The sequence below is a fragment of the Chionomys nivalis genome, chromosome 8 (genome assembly GCF_950005125.1).
Source record: "Chionomys nivalis chromosome 8, mChiNiv1.1, whole genome shotgun sequence".
In the NCBI taxonomy this organism is placed as follows: Eukaryota; Metazoa; Chordata; class Mammalia; order Rodentia; family Cricetidae; genus Chionomys; species Chionomys nivalis.
The window spans coordinates 48,776,009-48,793,225 of record NC_080093.1 but is presented as its reverse complement, the minus strand read 5'-3'; the positions used below and the strand labels follow the sequence as shown (position 1 = coordinate 48,793,225).

Below are 17,217 nucleotides of genomic sequence, written 5' to 3'. Positions count from 1 at the left end.
TTTCTGCACCGTCTCTGTTTTCCCACAGTTGTATTGTGCCCGCAAGAAGCTTCCTGACCTCAGTGTCCCATGTCATATCCGGTCTTTCAGTGCTCCCCCCCCCCCATGTCACTACTATGTTTCATCCGTTCCCCAGGAGCAGTCTCTTAGGACTGTACCTGTGACCTGTGTTCCTTTACAGTGTCCCCTCTCTAATCTCTGTCTCAGCTGCCATCCCTGCCACATGAAGTACTCCCCAGTTTTTCTCCCACATCTTCACCCCACACCCTGCTCCTGATCTCAGCTCTGCCTCCTCCTTGGCCCCCTGTCCTCCTCATTGTTCTCTTCTGACTGTCCTCAGGCCCAGTGCTGCTTCCAGAGACTCTCAGACTCTCGTGGTCACTCTAGGCAATGATGTGAGGCATGTGAAGAGTGAGGCAGGAAAGGGTGCCAGGTGCACTGGAGGGGTGCTCTGTATGGGGAAGAGGAGTAGACATGAAAGAGGAGGGTGATAGGGATGATGGGAAGGTGGGGAGGAGGGCCCAGGAGCTGGGGAGCAGCAGGAACCAGGCAGAGGGAGGAACAGGGATGCAGGCTTTCCTGAATTGTGCAGGACGTGTTATCCCTCTACCGTCTTAGGTCTCCCGGAAGGTCCTTCTCACAGCCCCTGATGCTGCAGGGATGTAGGTCTAGCTAATGGGGATCTGACAGAACTATATTGTGTTGCATGAACATTGCCTTAGGGATGTCTTCTCAGGGTAGAAGGGACTAGAAGATGGGATGGAGCACAGCCTGGGACACTGATGGAGGTAGTGGGCAGCTGGGAAAGATTCAGGGAGGAAGGAAGGGGCTAAGGAAAGCCAGGAGAAGAGGAAGCAAGCTGTCATGACCGACCCCATCTCTGCTCACCTGAACTCTGGGGGAGATGAGAGAGCCAGCTTCCCTGGGGTCTCCTCTCCAGGCTGGAGGCCAGCCATGTTCCCTTCTGCTCCAAGGTCCCTCAGTGTGAGGACACCTCTCTTCACGCTTCTCTACTGAGGCTCCCCTTGCCTTTCCTCCTCCTTACTGCTTCCCCACTTCTCCTCCCATCCCCCAACCACTCTTGTTGCATAACATTCCAACCCACCTGCCAAACACTGTTGACACTTCTGCACTGGTGTCACTGTGGGGTATGGGGTGACCAGCACACCTGGGACCTAAAACAGATGGAGATGACACCTTTCTGGCCATGGATCCCCTTGTCCCAGTCCTGGTTTCTGAATCCTAGATGCTCTCTCAGTTCCTTCCTAGCTCCCCCAGAAACTGGTCAAAGAAGACCCAACCCCAACTCATTTCTGAGTCAGTAGCTTCCAGCACAAAGGGGGCTATCATGTGTGTTGTTTCTGGAGACTATCATGTGTGTTGATTCTGGGGACTATCATGTGTGTTGATTCTGGGGGATATCATGTGTGTTGTTTCTGGGGACTATCATGTGTGTTGATTCTGGGGGCTATCATGTGTGTTGGTTCTGGAAACTATCATGTGTGTGGTTCTGGGGGCTATCATGTGTATTGGTTCTGGGGGCTATCATGTGTGTTGGTTCTGGGGGTGTTGGTTCTGGAGATGGGTATGTCAACTTGGAACTGACTGAACAGTGTATGGCCAGGAATGACGTTAGGAGTTGAGGAGGTATGCAGATAAACAGAGAGTTGAAGCTGGGTGGTGGCGGTGCAAGCCTTTAATCCCAGCAATTGGGAGGCAGAGACAGGTGGGAGGCAGAGACAGGCGGATCTCTGTGAGTTCAAGGCCAGTCTGATCTACAAGAGCTAGTTCTAGGACAGGCTCTAAAGCTATACAGAGAAACTCTGTCTCTTGAGAAAAAAAAAAAACCCAAACCAAACCAAAAACAAACAAAACCCAAAAAACCACAAACAAACAAACAAAAAACAAATTTAAAAAAACCCATAGAGTTGAGTTCAGGGGTCTGGACCTGTGCAGCCCCACCCCCTGACTGTAGCGGTCCTCCTGGGAAGATTTGTTGGTGACAGAAAGCACCTAAGATGCAGGCTTTTCTGGGTTCTACAGGATCATCTGACCATTCTAGGTCTTCAGAAGCCTTTTGTTATAGCTTCTGTTGCTACTGGGGCACTGGCAGGCATAGCGGCTGCACATGTACTTTTGGCCCTGGGGCATGACTGCATGGGTGGTTTTTACATGGGATGACTTGTTGTGAGTCTGGGTTCCCTAACCATTGTTAATGGTTGGCTGGCTGTTTTCTCTCTAGACTGTATGTAGGTGTGTGTGTGTGTGTGTGTGTGTGGTGTTGACGAATGATCATTTCCGGTATTTTATGACTGAGTTTCAGGATCTAGGAGGCATTGAGAAAACTGTGTTGGATGTGGGCAGAAGGTGCTAGCTAATCTTGGGCCTGTGGCATATTATGTCTGATTAGAAACTCTCTTGCCGTGGGCCTCAGCGATGTGGGACGGGCCAACATGCTATGTACAGTGGGCTTCCTATTTCCCAGTGTGGAACAGAACTGGTCCACACCAGCCTTGGGCAATACTGGGGCTTGCTTTAGGCCCCTCTGTTTCTCAGATCCTTTCTGGATGCTGTCAAGACTTGGAGTGTTGTCCTGGCCACTAAGGCTGCCTTGCCTTCTTGGTGGAGTCCCGGGACAGGGCCAGGGACAGTTTGGTTGCCTGGCTGAGCTGCGGGAAGCGCCTCCTGAGCGTGGCCGGAGGGGCGGGACTTGACAGAAGCCCCGCCTCCTGCACCCGACCTCCTCCTTAAGCCTAGCCCCCTGTCCCCGCCCGTGCGGAATCCGTGGTGCTGGAGAGAGAAATGTCTCCCCGGGGTAATTACTGCAGCCCCAGCCCAATAAACCATTCATCCTTCCCCTCTTCTGTCCGAGAAGTGTCTCTCCAAACTGGCTCCCCCCACAATATAATAAACGCCCTTCGGCTTTAACAGGTCCGCCCAGCACAGTAAACTGTCTGCAGTGTGAGAACAGCTGGATCATAAATCCTGGGGGAGGCCGGGGCTGGGGAATGGGAGGACTGGGGCGCAGGCGCCCATCCGCACCTCGCCGGCCCCTGCCCTTGGCCGCCCGCGGAGGCCTGTCTTTGTGCGTTTATCGCCATGTTTCCCACCGTGCCGCAACTCCTGTGATGGGGTCTGCCTCTCCTGTCTGGGGCTTTGTGTGCAGTTGGGTGCGTCGCCTCCCGTGCGCTGGTGTAGGTCTAGGTGTGCGATACTTGGAGCTGTGTCTGATTGTAAGGCCTGGGACTTGGGTTGTGGGCACGCATCCCAGACCTCTCCGGCTTCCATGTCTAAGCCGGCACCCGGTTTGAGTTGTTCGGGTGCTCTCGGCTCTGGCGTGGCGCTATCCATGGTGCTGAGCGTGCTGTGTGGCATCCAGCGGGAAAACCCGCAGGAAGAGCCTCCTCCTTAGACCTGGCAGGTTTGGGGGCAGACCCCACGCACATGTGTGAGTCTGGTGTTCCTTCCCTGGTGTGAGAGGACCAAGAGAGACCCTGGAGCCCAGGGGTCAGGGAGTGTGTAGAGGAGGGTCACCATCTCTGCTTCCCCAACCCTACTTCCTAAATTGTACGTGTAGCTTGTGAGTGGAGGGTAGGGGGAGGACCCTGGGTATTATGGTTGTCATGGAAACAGCCGATTTTCTGGAGTGCTGCAGTGTTGGGAGCTGGGAGACTGTACTGGCTGAGGCATAGCTGTTTGGTTCTGGCCTCCAGGCCCAGTCCTTTCTAGGCAGGCAGGTAACCTGCACTGAGTGTAGAGGTGACTGTACACCCCTCGCTGAACCGCTCTCTACTCTAAACTTGGAACTCAACCGAAGGCCCAACCTTCCCCACTGTGCCTCCAGGGCCTGAGGTAGGGGGGAGGGACACCTGAGCTTGCAGGGGCAGAGCTGGTTCCCAGCTGTCTGCTGGGGTGCTTTCCAAACTACAGTCTGCAAACAGAGGTCCATTTTAGACGTCCTTGTGGGTTTTCCCTGTCTGCCCTTCTCCTGAGGCCCCTTCCCATTTTCTTCTCTATCTGGGAGGTAGAAGACAAGGTAGGTGGTCTGGGGAGCGACAGGGGCGGTCCCTTCCCCACTCTAGTCTCACCACCTCTGGTACCCAGGTTGCAGCTTTCCCTTCCCTTCCCAGCCTTCCACACTTGGTGAGCACCCACTCCAAGGCACGCAGAAGCCCCTGCTCCTGTGGGGACCTAGAGTTCCTAGGATGCCTGGACTATAAGGGGGCTACTGGGTGAGAGACCCCCGGTCCTTGCTCCCCCAGACCAAAGTTCTCCATCTCTGGATTCTCTACTGGTCTGCCCCAGCTTCTGCCCTCAGGCCCCATCTGCATCTCTTTCTCTCTGGCTAAGTCTTCCCTTGAACCCCTTTCTGCACCCCAAGAAGTGCCTTGAGAGGAGTCGTTAGTAGCTAATGATTTAATCAAGCATTTTATGAATCTCATCTGCTCTGTTTATGTCCTAAAGAATACAAGATGAGGCTTTCCCTTTCCCTTCCTGCAGGCCCAAGAGTCTAGTCCTCCAGGCCCCCAGACAAGGCTCCCTTCCCGGAAACTGGGTGACCAGCCCCCCTCCCACTCCCACCTCCACCCCCAGGGAGCTCAGTCAGCCGCAGGAGGGAACATGGCGACTAATGGGGTTTATTTTGGGGCTGAGATCGTTAGGGACCTCACACCCGCCCCCGGCAGCCGGATGGCGAAGAGGAGAGAGAGAAGAAGAGAGAGGGTGGGGTGGGGGAGGGCTGGGAGAGGGAGCCTACATCTCAGGCTCCCTCTCTCCTGCTTCTCTCACCTACATCCCTCTCTGTCCTTCTCTGTCCATCTGTCTCTCTGCCTCCTTCCTCCTCTGGCTGTCAACTCTCCCCATCCCCCCCATGTTTGCCTCCTCCTTTCTGGGCAGGATTCCAGGCCTTTGGGCTTTGGCACCCAGGTACCCTTGCCTGAGGGTGGAAACAAGGATCCCTGGACAAACCAGGAAGATTCCCAGGGGGCTGGGAGAGGACGGAGGGGCTGGCGTTGGCAAGGTGCCAGAGATGAGCATGAGTCACAGCTGCCCACAGCCCTGCTCATCTTCCCGCCATCACTTGAGACTCCCTCTTGCCTCTGCTGCTTGGCTCTGGTCCCAAAGAAGCACTTGGGAAAAGTTGAGCTGGTCAAAAGCAGGCCTCAGGTCCTTCCTGCACAGGGCATTCTTGCTGTCTGGGTCTTTTTGAAGCCTTTCTCTGGTCACACCCTGTGTTACCTGTATTGCTGTAATTAAAGCTAGGCTTCCTGATGAGGCAGCTACATCTGTCTGTGTGCCTGTATGTGCACAGGTTCTCACTTGAGCATCCGGAATTACAGGGTTGGTGGTTCCCGTGGGCTTCATCGCTGATGCCTTGTGCCCTAACCCTGGTATCCTCAGGCTCTGGCCCCATCCAACCACAGGAACCCGCTGACTTTTCTTCTCCATTTCCTTCTCTCTGCAGCTGGGACCACATACATCTTTGGCAAGGGGGGAGCGCTCATCACCTACACATGGCCCCCCAATGACCGGCCCAGCACGAGGATGGACCGCCTGGCTGTGGGCTTCAGCACCCATCAGCGGAGCGCCGTATTGGTGCGGGTGGACAGCGCCTCCGGCCTCGGGGACTACCTGCAGCTGCACATTGTAAGGACCTGGGCCCAGCCCCTCTCCCTGCCACCCAGCTCCGCTGTTGATGCCACTTCATATCTGTCCCTCATGGGGAGCACTTAGGGCCCTACTCACCCATTTCTTGAAGTTCTTTTGAGACTCAGTCCCTTCCTGGTCACTCAAGAGTCACCCATCTGATATACAGACCAGCTGTGTCTCCCAGACATCCAAGGTGTCTGTGAGCTCCCCAGACACCTACTACTGTAACCCGCAGAAATGTGCTCATCTATAGGGTGTCTCTGGGCTGCTTCTGCTCACTGTACCCCAGCCTGTCCCTCTCCTCCCGCACACCTCTCTGTCCCACAGCGGCCATCTGTGCCTCTTTGCCTTGCCTTGGAATCCCGCCCTTGCCTTTACCGTACCTGCGACCTCTGTTCCTTTGCATTCCCAGCAGACCCTTGACCAGTCTTTCCCACAGATTCTGCTCATGTTCCTTCCTCACTGATCTCCCAGCTGAGCCCCACACCCCATTAGTCTATAGTCAGTTTATCCCTTTTCCTTTCTTACTCTGTGCACCTTACACCTCTCCCCGTGACCTCTGACCCTGTTCCACACCCTACCCTGTGACCTCTGTTGTCACCCCATACCCTTCCCTGTGTCCTCTGGCCCTGCTCCACACCCTTCCCTGTGACCTCTGGCCCTGTCCCATACCTTTCTCTGTGACCTCTTACCCTGTCCCAAACCCTACCTTATGACCTCTGACCTTGTTCCACACCCTTCCCCGTGACCTCTGGCCCTGCTCCACACCCTTCCTTGTGACCTCTGGCCCTGTCCCCTACCTTTCTCTGTGACCTCTGGCCCTGCCTTACACCCTTCCCTGTGACCTCTGACCCCACTCCATACCCTTCCCTGTGACCTCTGACCCCACCCCATACCCTTCTCTGTGACCTCTGGCCATAACCCACTCCCCTGTGACCTCTGGCCTTGTCCCATTCCCCTGTGACCTCTGGCCCTGTCCCACTCCCTTGTGACCTCTGACCCTGTCCCACACCCTTCCCTGTGACCTCTGGCCCTATCTCACTCCCCTGTGACCTCTGGTCCTGTCCCACACCCTTCCCTGTGACCTCTGGCCTGCCTTATACCTTTCCTGTGACCTTTGACCTTGTCAGATTTCATTTCTGAGTTTAACCTCTCCGCCACCTCTTCCTCCTCCAAGGTCTTAAGTCCCAGACCCTGACTTCAGCCTCCATCTCTGTATTGGGCTCCTTTCTCCCTCACCTTCCTGTTTGCATTCCACTTGCTGGCCCTCGCCAGAGCCCTGAGCTTTGAGGGTAGGACAGGCTGACCAGCTCTGTGTGCCAGTTGGGGAGCCCTGGGAAGAATTGGGAGGGCAGAGAAAAACAAAGGAGGAGGCTTGTTCCTCACCTGAGTAAGGATGGGGCTCCTGGCCCCTCCCACAAACAGCTCTCCAGGTTGAGGTCTGCACCCCTCCTCCAACACTGGGCTATGAAGGGAGAAGACCCAGGGGAAGGCATCCTGGAAGCAAGCATGGCTGGTGGCAGTGGCAAGTGACAGGCGAGGTTCCCAGGAGGGAAGTGCGTGGAGGAAAGCGTAGGGAGTGAGCCGGAGCCAGGGTTGGAAAGAGGCCTCAAACCTGTGGGCAGCAGGGCCATGGTGGGTATGTAGCTGTTGTGACGGGAGAGACGGCTGTGATTCGAGGTGACCAGGGTGTCCCTGGGTCAGTGGTCCCTGGCAGAATGTGGCTATGCATTTACCGTTCTTCAGGGAGTGGAGTTTGCTGTGGCCTCAGTAGCCTGTCTGTGTGGTGCCACCTGGTTTCCTTGAGATGTCTTTTTGAGCTAGTTCTCTCTCTTCAGTCTGTGAGGGCGTGTGTGGCTTTGGAGTTGTTGGCATGAATGAGTTTGAACCCCAGTACATTCTCTTTCTTTGCTCTGTGTCTATGCAAGTCCCTGCAGCTCTCTGAGCCTCAGTTTCCCCAGGTGTGTGGAACACTGAGAGGGCAGAGACTTAATTAGGTCACATGTGTGATGTGCTCACTGCACTTAGGGGACCTGCAGTGTCCTGGTCACCTGCGACTAGCCACCTGGGCAGTGTGTGCAGTCTGGGCTTGCAGGGTTAGGGGATGATGTGTCCTCCCAGAGCAGGAAGAGCAGGAAGTCTGTGAGGTGAGATGTCCTTCTTCTTTCCCTCAAGCCTCCTCTTGTGCAGAGCTGTGAGGGAGGCAGCTAGGCCTAGGTGCTGCAGAGGATGAGGGAGGATGCTGAGAAGGGTGGAGGTCCCAGGAGAGGCTGGCAGTGAGGGGGAGTTGGGTACCAGATGGGCTCCGAGCCCCTCGGGGGCAGCCCCAAGCCCCCTCCTCCCCCAGTGACACATCAGCTCCCACCATGGCATCGTTAGCAGTTCTCAGAGAGTGGGGAGGCGGCAGCAAAATAAGAGAAAAGCAATTTGACGTTTCTAATAAAGCGTCGCTCCACTTTGCCAAATTAATTTTGACTCCCATAATTATTTGCTGTAGGAGCGGCCGCGTTCTCCCCACCGCCGCCTAATGAGGTAATTGGGGAATTAGGAATTAATGACTTTAACAGAAGTGACAACTGACTTCACATCGGAAGCAGCTCTGGGGAGCTGCCTCTCCCCCGGAGTGCACAGCTCCAAGCTTGGCTGCCTCCTAGGAAACCCAGGTGTCCTGCCTTCCAGCTCCTTTAGCCAGCCCTCTGCCAGTCCAACTCCCTGTCTGCCAGTGCCCTTGACCATTGTCACTGCCCAGGCGGGGCCTCGTGAGGGGGAGGAACCCTCAGAGACATCCAAGGGGCTGATACTATTCTGGGTGGTATCATTCCTAACAATAGTAACCAGGAGGCTTGGCTGTTCCCTTGCCTGTGTGGGGAGCAGATGATGATCGCGTTTCCCTGGGGATGTTGTCGGTCTGTGGGTGGTGCATGGGCGGGGCTTGCTAAGGCTGTTAGGCAAGGCCCCTCAGCTTCCTTACTTTACCTCCTTGGAGGTGGATGACAGTGCGTGTGCACATGTGTGTGCATACAGGTGTGTGGCTTGTTACCGATCTTTAGGGGAGAACTGAACCCCACAAGTGGGAACTAGATAGCCATGGGGACCATAGCTGCATACCCTGGTCTTCAACTCTGTCCTGCCCCTCAGCCCAACCCTCACCTGGCTGCGCCTTCCCTACCCTCACCCCCAGGCTTTCAGCTCTTTTTAGATGTAGCTGACAACCAAAAGGTTTTCTTGCTCAGGCTGGAATGGGGTCTTTCACTGTGTTCGTATACTAGACTGGGTCCCCAAGAGTGATCCAGGGGCCCAAAGGAGCCTGTGTCTGCCCTGTGGGAGGAGGGTCAGGAGCTGATTCTTGCTGATTCTGGCTGCTGGGAGGTATAGGGGGATTAGCTTAGGGCTCAGTGGGTCTTCCACCAGTGTTGTGAGACACCATGGATTTGAAGGCATGCTCCACCCCTCAGCTCTGAGTGAGTGTCTTCCAGACTAGTAGGCTAGAGACAAGAGCAAGGGTTTTGGAGGCGGGCCAGCTGGGATTCAGATGCTGGGTCCTCTCTTGTGAGCTGAGACTGAGACAGTCCTTAAGCCCAGCCTTAGTTTCTTCCCAGATAAAATGTGACTCTGCAGGTTCCCCCAGGGCTACTGTGTGTGCTTTTGTGGACTCAGCAAAACCCCTCCTCTCACTTCAGCACCACTGGCCAAATTATTGTGGGTTGGACCCCAGGTGGCCTCTTCAGCGTTTCCTGTGTGTCTGGTTCCTGAGGTTGCGGGCTCTTTGCTTCCTTTCTGCAGGCCTTAGTCTTTATCTGTCTTCTGCCTGCTCCCTCAAGCCCCCAGTCCTACCCCAACACCCCAAGACTCTCCTTTAATAAAGCTGGCATAGCTCTATGACTCGCTTTTCTTCCCTTGCCCCTCACCCGCTTCCAGAGTCCAGGCTACCCCTGATTCCATAGCTACTGAGGTCAGAGGTCAGTCTTGGGACCAGACTGGGGCCTGGGGGTTCATCCTGGCCTCCGAAGCTGTGAACCCTCCTATTGTGATGTCTTAGGGAGGCCTCCACCTCCTTGTCGTCCCCATGTGGACTCTAGGGATCCTTGCATAGCATAGGTGCCCAGGAAACATCTCCAAATATTCTGGCTGAGCCTGAGGGCAAGAGACAGGGGACCTGTGGAAAGGGCTCCATGACTGGTTCCCTAGGGAGTGGAAAGGGCTCCACGACGGGTTCTGCAGCCCTAGGGAGTGGCCCAAAACTGATAAGCCTCCAGGATGCTCTGAGGCCTGCATATGCTAGAGGGAAAACTTGCCCACTGCCCTGGGCAGTTGAGACCTGAGGAGGTGCTTTAGAAAACTCATGGAAGGCTGTTGAGAGAGGGCTTTGGGAACCTCTGTAGAGTTGTACAGGAATAGATATTGGCCTCCTCCCCATTGCTGACCTCTCCCTCCCCGTCCCCAGGACCAGGGCACTGTTGGGGTGATTTTTAATGTGGGCACAGACGACATTACCATTGATGAGCCCAACGCCATCGTGAGTGACGGCAAATATCACGTGGTGCGATTTACTCGAAGTGGTGGCAATGCCACCCTGCAGGTGGACAGCTGGCCAGTCAACGAACGGTACCCAGCAGGTAGGTGGCACAGATCCGCAGCGGAGATACAGCGGCAACAAGGTGGTACAGGGTGGGGTCAGGCAGCCTCTGAGTGGAATGCTGTGGGGCATGGCTAAGTGGTGAGGTTTGGGGGAAGGGGCGTGGCTATGGAAACGATTGGGTGGAGCCCAGGTGGAGGCGTGGCTAAGAAAAAAAATATGTGAGGGTCCAGAGGTAAGCTGGTGATTTGGGGGGAGGATATTATTTGGGTGAGGTTGCAAGGTCAGAATTCAGTTTGGGAATGGGCAGAGAAGATGAAGGAGGGTAGAATTAGGGGATGTCTGATACCATTGAGGAAAGGTGGATTTAGAAAAGAGGGGCAGGATGGAAACGGTGAGACCCATGCAGAAGTCTAGGAGAGAGATTCACAAGTTAAATAAACACATCTTGGCAGGAGGCAAAACATTCCCCAAAACAGAACCATACAAAGACCCAAAGTCAACCTCTGGAGATGCTGGAGAGAAGAGATGCCGAGAGACAGGATCCCAGTGTTTCAGGCAGTAAAGGATCACGGTGGAAGGGAGAGAGAAAAGACACAATTCAAAGGAGGGTCAGACACCTTCAGTAGCCATCACAGGCAACACAAAAGGTGTCAGGGTCTGTGCCTGGCCTGGGAACCCAGAGATGAAGACACAGAGAGACATAGTTCCTAGGACCACAGTGGTGGTCAAGGACAAATCAAGGTCTTAGGAACCCAAGGGAGGGAGGAGGATGAGGCCATGGGGTGGGGGTTGGAAGCACAGGAGGAAGCCTTAGGGTGAGAGGAAGCCAGAGGAGGAGTGATGGAGGGTTCTGGAAATAGTCACAGAGACATCTGCAGAGATGGAGGCAGCTCCAGGATTGATGCAGAGAGATGCGGAGATGCTGACACAGACTCAGCAAGGGAGAGAAGAGGTGGACAGAGTCTTGCAAGAGGCAGACCAAGAGGGAGGGAAGGGAAGAACACTGCAGGGAGAAGGCCAGGGACTCAGAGCTGTGCATGCCTGCTGCCTGTCACACAGGACCCCACTGAGTAGCAGGATGATCACCTGTGACCCCCATTGTCCTCACCAGAGTGACAGACATGAGCAGGACAAACCCTCAGGGCTCACTCATGCTAAGACACAGAAGCCAGTACAGACAGGCTCAGGACTCACAGCCCCTTGAGATAAGAACTCCCCACATCCTCCTAGCAAACAGGCTGACATACTTGTAGGTCAGCCTGATATCCAGATGACCTCAGACATTCAGAAGGTGACATGGATCGACAAGAAAACAGTTCTGTAGAGGGATGCTCGTCTACCCCACAACCCTGGACATGTATGGGGTCTGACTTGCTAACTCTCCCACACAGGCCTGTCTGTGCTCCCTGTTCTCCTAGCCACAGCAGACCTTGACAGCCTAGGGCATCAGAGTTCTCTCTGTCTCAGGGGAACAGGTATAGTCCTTTGTAATAGTGAAGACATTGGCCTGTGCTGGACAGGGCATGAAGAGTTCACCACGCCCAGTCAGGCCTTATGCCCAGAGGATCACCTCAGCAGGCCAGGGCCTAAGAGGGAGGCATGATATCTGCTATCCTCTGCCAGAGCCCCTGGATAGGTATAGGGAAAGGTATATGGCATCCCTTTCTTGCAAATCTGGGTATCTTTTAATCTTTCTTGGGGGATGGGGGCAGGTGCTCTTTACATAGCCCTGGGGGTCCTGGAATCCACTATATAGACCAGATTGGCCCAGAATTTACAGAGTGCCTCCTGAGTGCTGGGATTAAAGGGGTGTGCCACCACTATCAGATAAATCTGGGTCTCTTGAGGGTTTGGTTGCTCCTGTGTGCACTGTCAAGGTAGCTCCTAAATTATTACGGAGGCCACTACAGCACTGAGCGTGGCCCCACACCTATCTTGTTTGTTTGAGATAGGGTCTCACTCTGTAGCCCTGGCTGGCCTAGAATTTGCTATGAAGACCAGGCTGGCCTTGAACTCACAGAGACCCACTTGTGTCTGCCCTTAAAGGTGTGCACCACTATACCTGGCCTCCCACAGCCTCTGGGTTCTGGCTCAGTGGAACCTGAGATCTAATACTGGATCTCTATTGATAGTTACATGACCTAGGCCAAGTCATGTGACCTCTCTGAGTCTGTAGGGAAGGCAGGGTCCATTGCCCCACAGCTCTTAAGGGTGCATCCTGCATGTGCACGTGAGCATAAGCCTAGGTGGTCCAGAGAGCTGTTCATAAGCGGGGATAGGCCTGCCTGTAGCCATGTGGTGCAGACAGGAGGAATGCCCCTGCCTCAGCATGAGTGGTTTAAATAAATGGAGTGGCCATATTTTCAAAGGAAATCATGTCCCTGTCCACTGTGGTAGGTTCACGGAGAAACACCGAAAGGCACGTTGACAAGCCCCTTCCACATAGGTGTGCATTCTCTCTTTCTCTCTCTCTCTCTCTCTCCTTTCCTGTCTCAGGGGTAGGAGCTTGAGAGTGGAAAGAACAGGTGGGTATCCAGATGGGGAGCCAAGGATGGAGAAGGGCGGAGCTAAAACTGGGGGAAGGAGTTTGAAGGAGAAAGGCTGAGGAGCTGGCAGGGCCTACAGATGAGGGAGAGAAATGGGGCCAAGGCTGGGGTCAGAGGATGGAGAGGGGCAGAGCCTGGCTTTGCACAGAGCCTGACCATATTGAAGCGGGACTGAGATGAAGACAGCAGGGTAAAGGCCAGAGCAGAGCAGGGAACAGGCGATGGCCAAGGAGAGCAACAGGAGATGGGATGAGAGGGCTGTGGAGAAAGGGGGTTTCAGTCTGGGTGAGGCTCAGTGGATACCAGCAGTGAGGTCCTGAATCTGTAGAGAACCTAGTGATCACACCCATGCACACATGAACCCCAGTGGACGAATTTGCGAAGATGTTCCTGAAGGTGCTGGTCCAGGACGTAGGCTGGTGCAGGTGGCAAGTGAGAGCAGGAGAGAGTTCAAGCACCTAGCTCTCCCTCTCTGCATGGCCTTTCACCCCATCACCTGTGGGCATCCCCAGCCCTGCTCTGTAGCAGCAACCAGGAGTGCAGGGATCAGGTGAGCAAGCAGAAGCAGCTTGCAGGGAGAAAAGGAGGAGGTCTAGGGTGAGGGGACAGAGACCAAGGAGGAAGGGTATGGTTGGCCAGGGGTGTGGAAGGAGGTGGGAACCGGTGATGGGGTGCAGCTGGGAGCTGAGTCCAGGAGATAACGGGAGCTGGCAATGACTTTGAGAAGTGGTTTAAGGCTCAGTGAAATGAGTGTGCCGGGCACCCCCTTAAATGCTGCATAAACCCTGCTTAACCCACCCCTCTCACGTCTAAACCACCCTGTAAACGCAGTAACCAGCTGGACCGCCCCCTAACTTAAACCTGCTAAACGCCCCGCCCCCACCCCACCACCCCTCTTTGGGGCGGTGAAGGAAGTGGGCTCAGCCTCAACAGCTTGACTAGATAAACTTGTTTAACCTCTGACCTTCCAGCTGCGGGGATTTTCTTTCTTTTTTTTTTCTTTTCCTTTCTGCTTCCTTTCCCTTTTCTTGGTTTTCCCTCTCCTTTGGGTTACTCTCGCCCCCAAGGGTGGGGCCGGCTCTGGTGGAGCCTAGGGAGGGGGCCCCTGGGAGAGGAGGGGCCCAGCATTCTCCCGCCTCCCTCCTTCCTGTTGGATGTGGCTGCTTGCTGGGGTCTCCTGAGAACTGCGTAATTAACTTTCTAAAGCCTTTGGACTGCGCTGCCTGAGAAACCTACTGTCTTTCTAAACTTTTCCAAGGAAACTTTGATAACGAGCGCCTGGCGATTGCTAGACAGAGAATCCCCTACCGGCTTGGTCGAGTAGTAGATGAGTGGCTGCTCGACAAAGGTAATTAACCAGAATTAATTAATTAATTAACTAACTAACTAACTTTAAAAACACTATCTTAAAGGTGCAGAGCTCCCTCCCCCGCCCCTTCGCTCCTTTGTCGTGCCCATCCCCAAGGGAAGGGACCGTTGTCCGGGCAGGATGCTCCCTTCTGCCCCCTGCGCTCTGGTGCTGAGAGGTGGTTTGGGAATAGGGAAGAGACAGCCTGGTGTCTTCCTAGACTGGCCCTTGAAAGATGGTGGTGCCCTCGGCACGTGCTGAGCTATGACGTCAGCAGCAGGAGGGGACACAGGCTAGAAAGCTGGGTCCCTCTGGCCAATTTCACCTAAGGGATTTAGTAAAGGGCCACGGGGCACCTAAAGGTGGGAAGGGTTTGGGAAGCAAGGAGGGCAGAGCCAGTGAAGGAAGACTCAGCAGGTGATCCTGAGGGGAAAGGAAGAGCTGGAGCCTCTAAGGCTTTGGTCTCAGACCCCTTAGAAGTAGTGCAGTCTGACGGGAGAAAGGGAAGGCACAGTGCTCTCTTAGGGATTCTTTGACATTTCTGCCGCTGGCCTGCTGAGGAGACAGAATGGGTCCCTAAGAGGCCCTTAAGTGGCAAGTGAGGTACAGCTATGTGAGAGGGAAGGCTTCTTTTCACCAGGGGAAGTTGGGGGCCAAGGGCATAGCAGTGTTATTCCCGTTGGAGGAGGGGCGAGCTCTGTACCTCTAAGGCTAAACTCTAGTGGGGAGCAGAAGTACTAAACCACTACTTAACCAGCTGATAACTGTGCTCTAAATGTCCATGGGACTTTCCCCAATAAAATCCCCCAAAGTAAATTTCAGCCCCTGAACCCATGGGGCCTAAACACGCCTATAACCAGATGTGATAAACCCACAGCAGGACACAAAAGTTAAAGGGACTGTAACAGACATGGCTAAAACCTGCACCCCCCAGCCGCACTGGGCTGCTCTCTCCAGCGGGGCGAACTTTAACCCTTTGAGGCATTCATGACAGGTGGGGCAGAGGCCCTGGCCTCCTCTCCTTTACCCACCCTCCCCTCCTAGATTCAGAAAGGCCAAGGGAGGAGCCTGGGCTGAGGCTGGAACAACTGTGGTACCCCCCCCCCAGGTAGGGAGAGCTGTTGGAGAAGATGACTTGGGGGGCCCTGGAGAAGGGAGGAGCTCCTTGGCCCTCACTAGTGGCAACCTCTTCTCTTCTTCTTCTTCTTCTTCTTCTTCTTCTTCTTCTTCTTCTTCTTCTTCTTCTTCTTCTTCTTCTTCTTCTTCTTCTTCTTCTTCTTCTTCTTTTTAGATTTATTTTATTTATTTTTACAGTATTCTGTCTGCATGTATGCCTGCAGGCCAGAAGAGGGTACCGGATTTCATTAAAGATGGTTGAACTTTAGACCTCTGGAAGAACAACCAGTGCTCTTAACCTCTGAGCCATCTCTTCAGCCCCCCCCACACCTTCTCTTTAAGCCTATGTTTAATTTACTCTTCTAGAAGAGAAGGAGGAGCTCACTCTTAGTGTAGCCTTTGGCTCAGTATTGACCCTGTGAGCCTAGCTCCCTCCTTGGTCTTGGCTCAGCCCACTCCATCTGCATGGCGAGAAGAAGAAGGCATAGGCTGTTCCAGGTCAGGGCTGCACGGTCTTGGAGGGGATATTTTCTTGTCAGTTGCTGGGATACAGTAGGGGCTCAATAAATGTTTATGGAATGGCTCCACTTTCCACTTCTGGAACATCTGGAGCAACAGATCCGGGGGGTGCCTGATAGTAAAGGGACCTGCAGCCCAACGGGTTCGACTTCCAGAAGTCCACGTGGACATTAGTTTTGTAAAGGCTCTGAGAAGACTTTCTGGGAAGGCATTCATTTCACGGAGAACTCATCTGGCCCTTAGGACCCTTCTCCCCTTTGTTCTTATTAGAATTCTTAGGCAGCAGCCTTCTGCCTGTGTGGGCTGGGCTCCACCATATGTAAAGAAGCATGGCTGTTGGAGGGGGAATCTTTACTTGAGCCTGAAGGAGGAGGGTGCTGGGGGAGGAGAGTCTGAGTGAGGGGGCTGTGGAGACACTAATGACACATCCTTGGTTGGACATACGTTTGGGATTCCTGGAGAGCCTGTTTCTAAAGAGAGTATGGGTCACAAGTTGGACTGTCTCAGCCCAGGTTTGGGGAGCAGGAGTCACAGGTTTCTAACTCTAAACAGATCTCTAACGAGGCACTAACCTGAGGCTAACAAGGGTTAAGGCAGGCCTTAAATGAAAGCAGCTGAAGGTCCGTGGGAGAGTGGGGTACAGTTTTACTCCATCTGCCCCCTCCCCAATAACATCAAAACCAAAGTTAAATCTAAACTTAAAAATAATAAATATCTTTTCTAAAAAACAAAACAAAACAAACCAACAAACTCAGAGGGTTAAACTGACCCCCCCAGGTTCACTAAAACCAAAGCAAGCAGCCAAGCTCCCTGCAGGGGCCATTCAGAGGCATATAACACTGCCAAGTGCAAGGCCGGGTTGAAGATGGAGCAGTCATATTGGCTGTCAGCAAGCCAAGCAAGGTCCCTTTAACATTTTCCTTTTCTGGGCTTGCACGTCCATACTGGGGGAAGGGCTGTGCTCCCCAGGGCCTGTCCCAAGGCAATGGCTGGGCCGGAGAGGCTAGACAGCCTGACCAGTCATCACAGGGCGCTGTGGGTGAACCAGCCCGGAGCAGACCCACACTCTCTGTCCCCCATCTTGTTGCTTCCTCTGTTCACACTTACCAAGTCTACCTTGGCCTGGCAGGACTCCCTCCTGTCTCTGTCTCGGTTACCATGGTCTACTGCTTTGGAGGACACCATGGCTTGGGGCTGGACATTGGGTGGGATGTTTGGGAGAGCAGAGAGAGAAGCCGGGGTGGAATTGAAGGATAAGGAAAAGGGGTGCTAGCCCCGGGGAGGGATCAGAAAGGGGGGCAGGTGCAGGTGGAGAGGCATGTGCATGGTGGGAACAGGGGGTGACCAGGCTCCCTTTCCCAGCCCATGCGTGTCCTGGTGACCCTCTCCTGTGGGGGTCCCACGTGACCAGGCTAGGGGCTCTGGTTAACAAGGACTTTCCCTTGGTTGTCTGCCTCTTC

The 17,217-nt window shown here is 54.3% G+C and overlaps 1 protein-coding gene across 26 annotated transcripts in view; it reads left to right on the top strand.

Moving 5' to 3' along the window:
* Nrxn2 (neurexin 2) overlaps positions 1-17,217 on the top strand; it is a 114,145-nt gene that overhangs the window by 80,739 nt on the left and 16,189 nt on the right. For 17 of the 26 annotated variants that reach the window (XM_057779056.1, XM_057779051.1, XM_057779063.1 and 14 more), the window contains 3 exons: positions 5,465-5,646; positions 10,094-10,265; positions 14,033-14,122. In XM_057779056.1, the coding sequence (XP_057635039.1) occupies positions 5,465-5,646; positions 10,094-10,265; positions 14,033-14,122 (444 nt within the window). The remainder of the gene's footprint in view (positions 1-5,464; positions 5,647-10,093; positions 10,266-14,032; positions 14,123-17,217) is intronic. The other 9 variants (XM_057779068.1, XM_057779057.1, XM_057779058.1 and 6 more) reach the window with 1 other exon arrangement.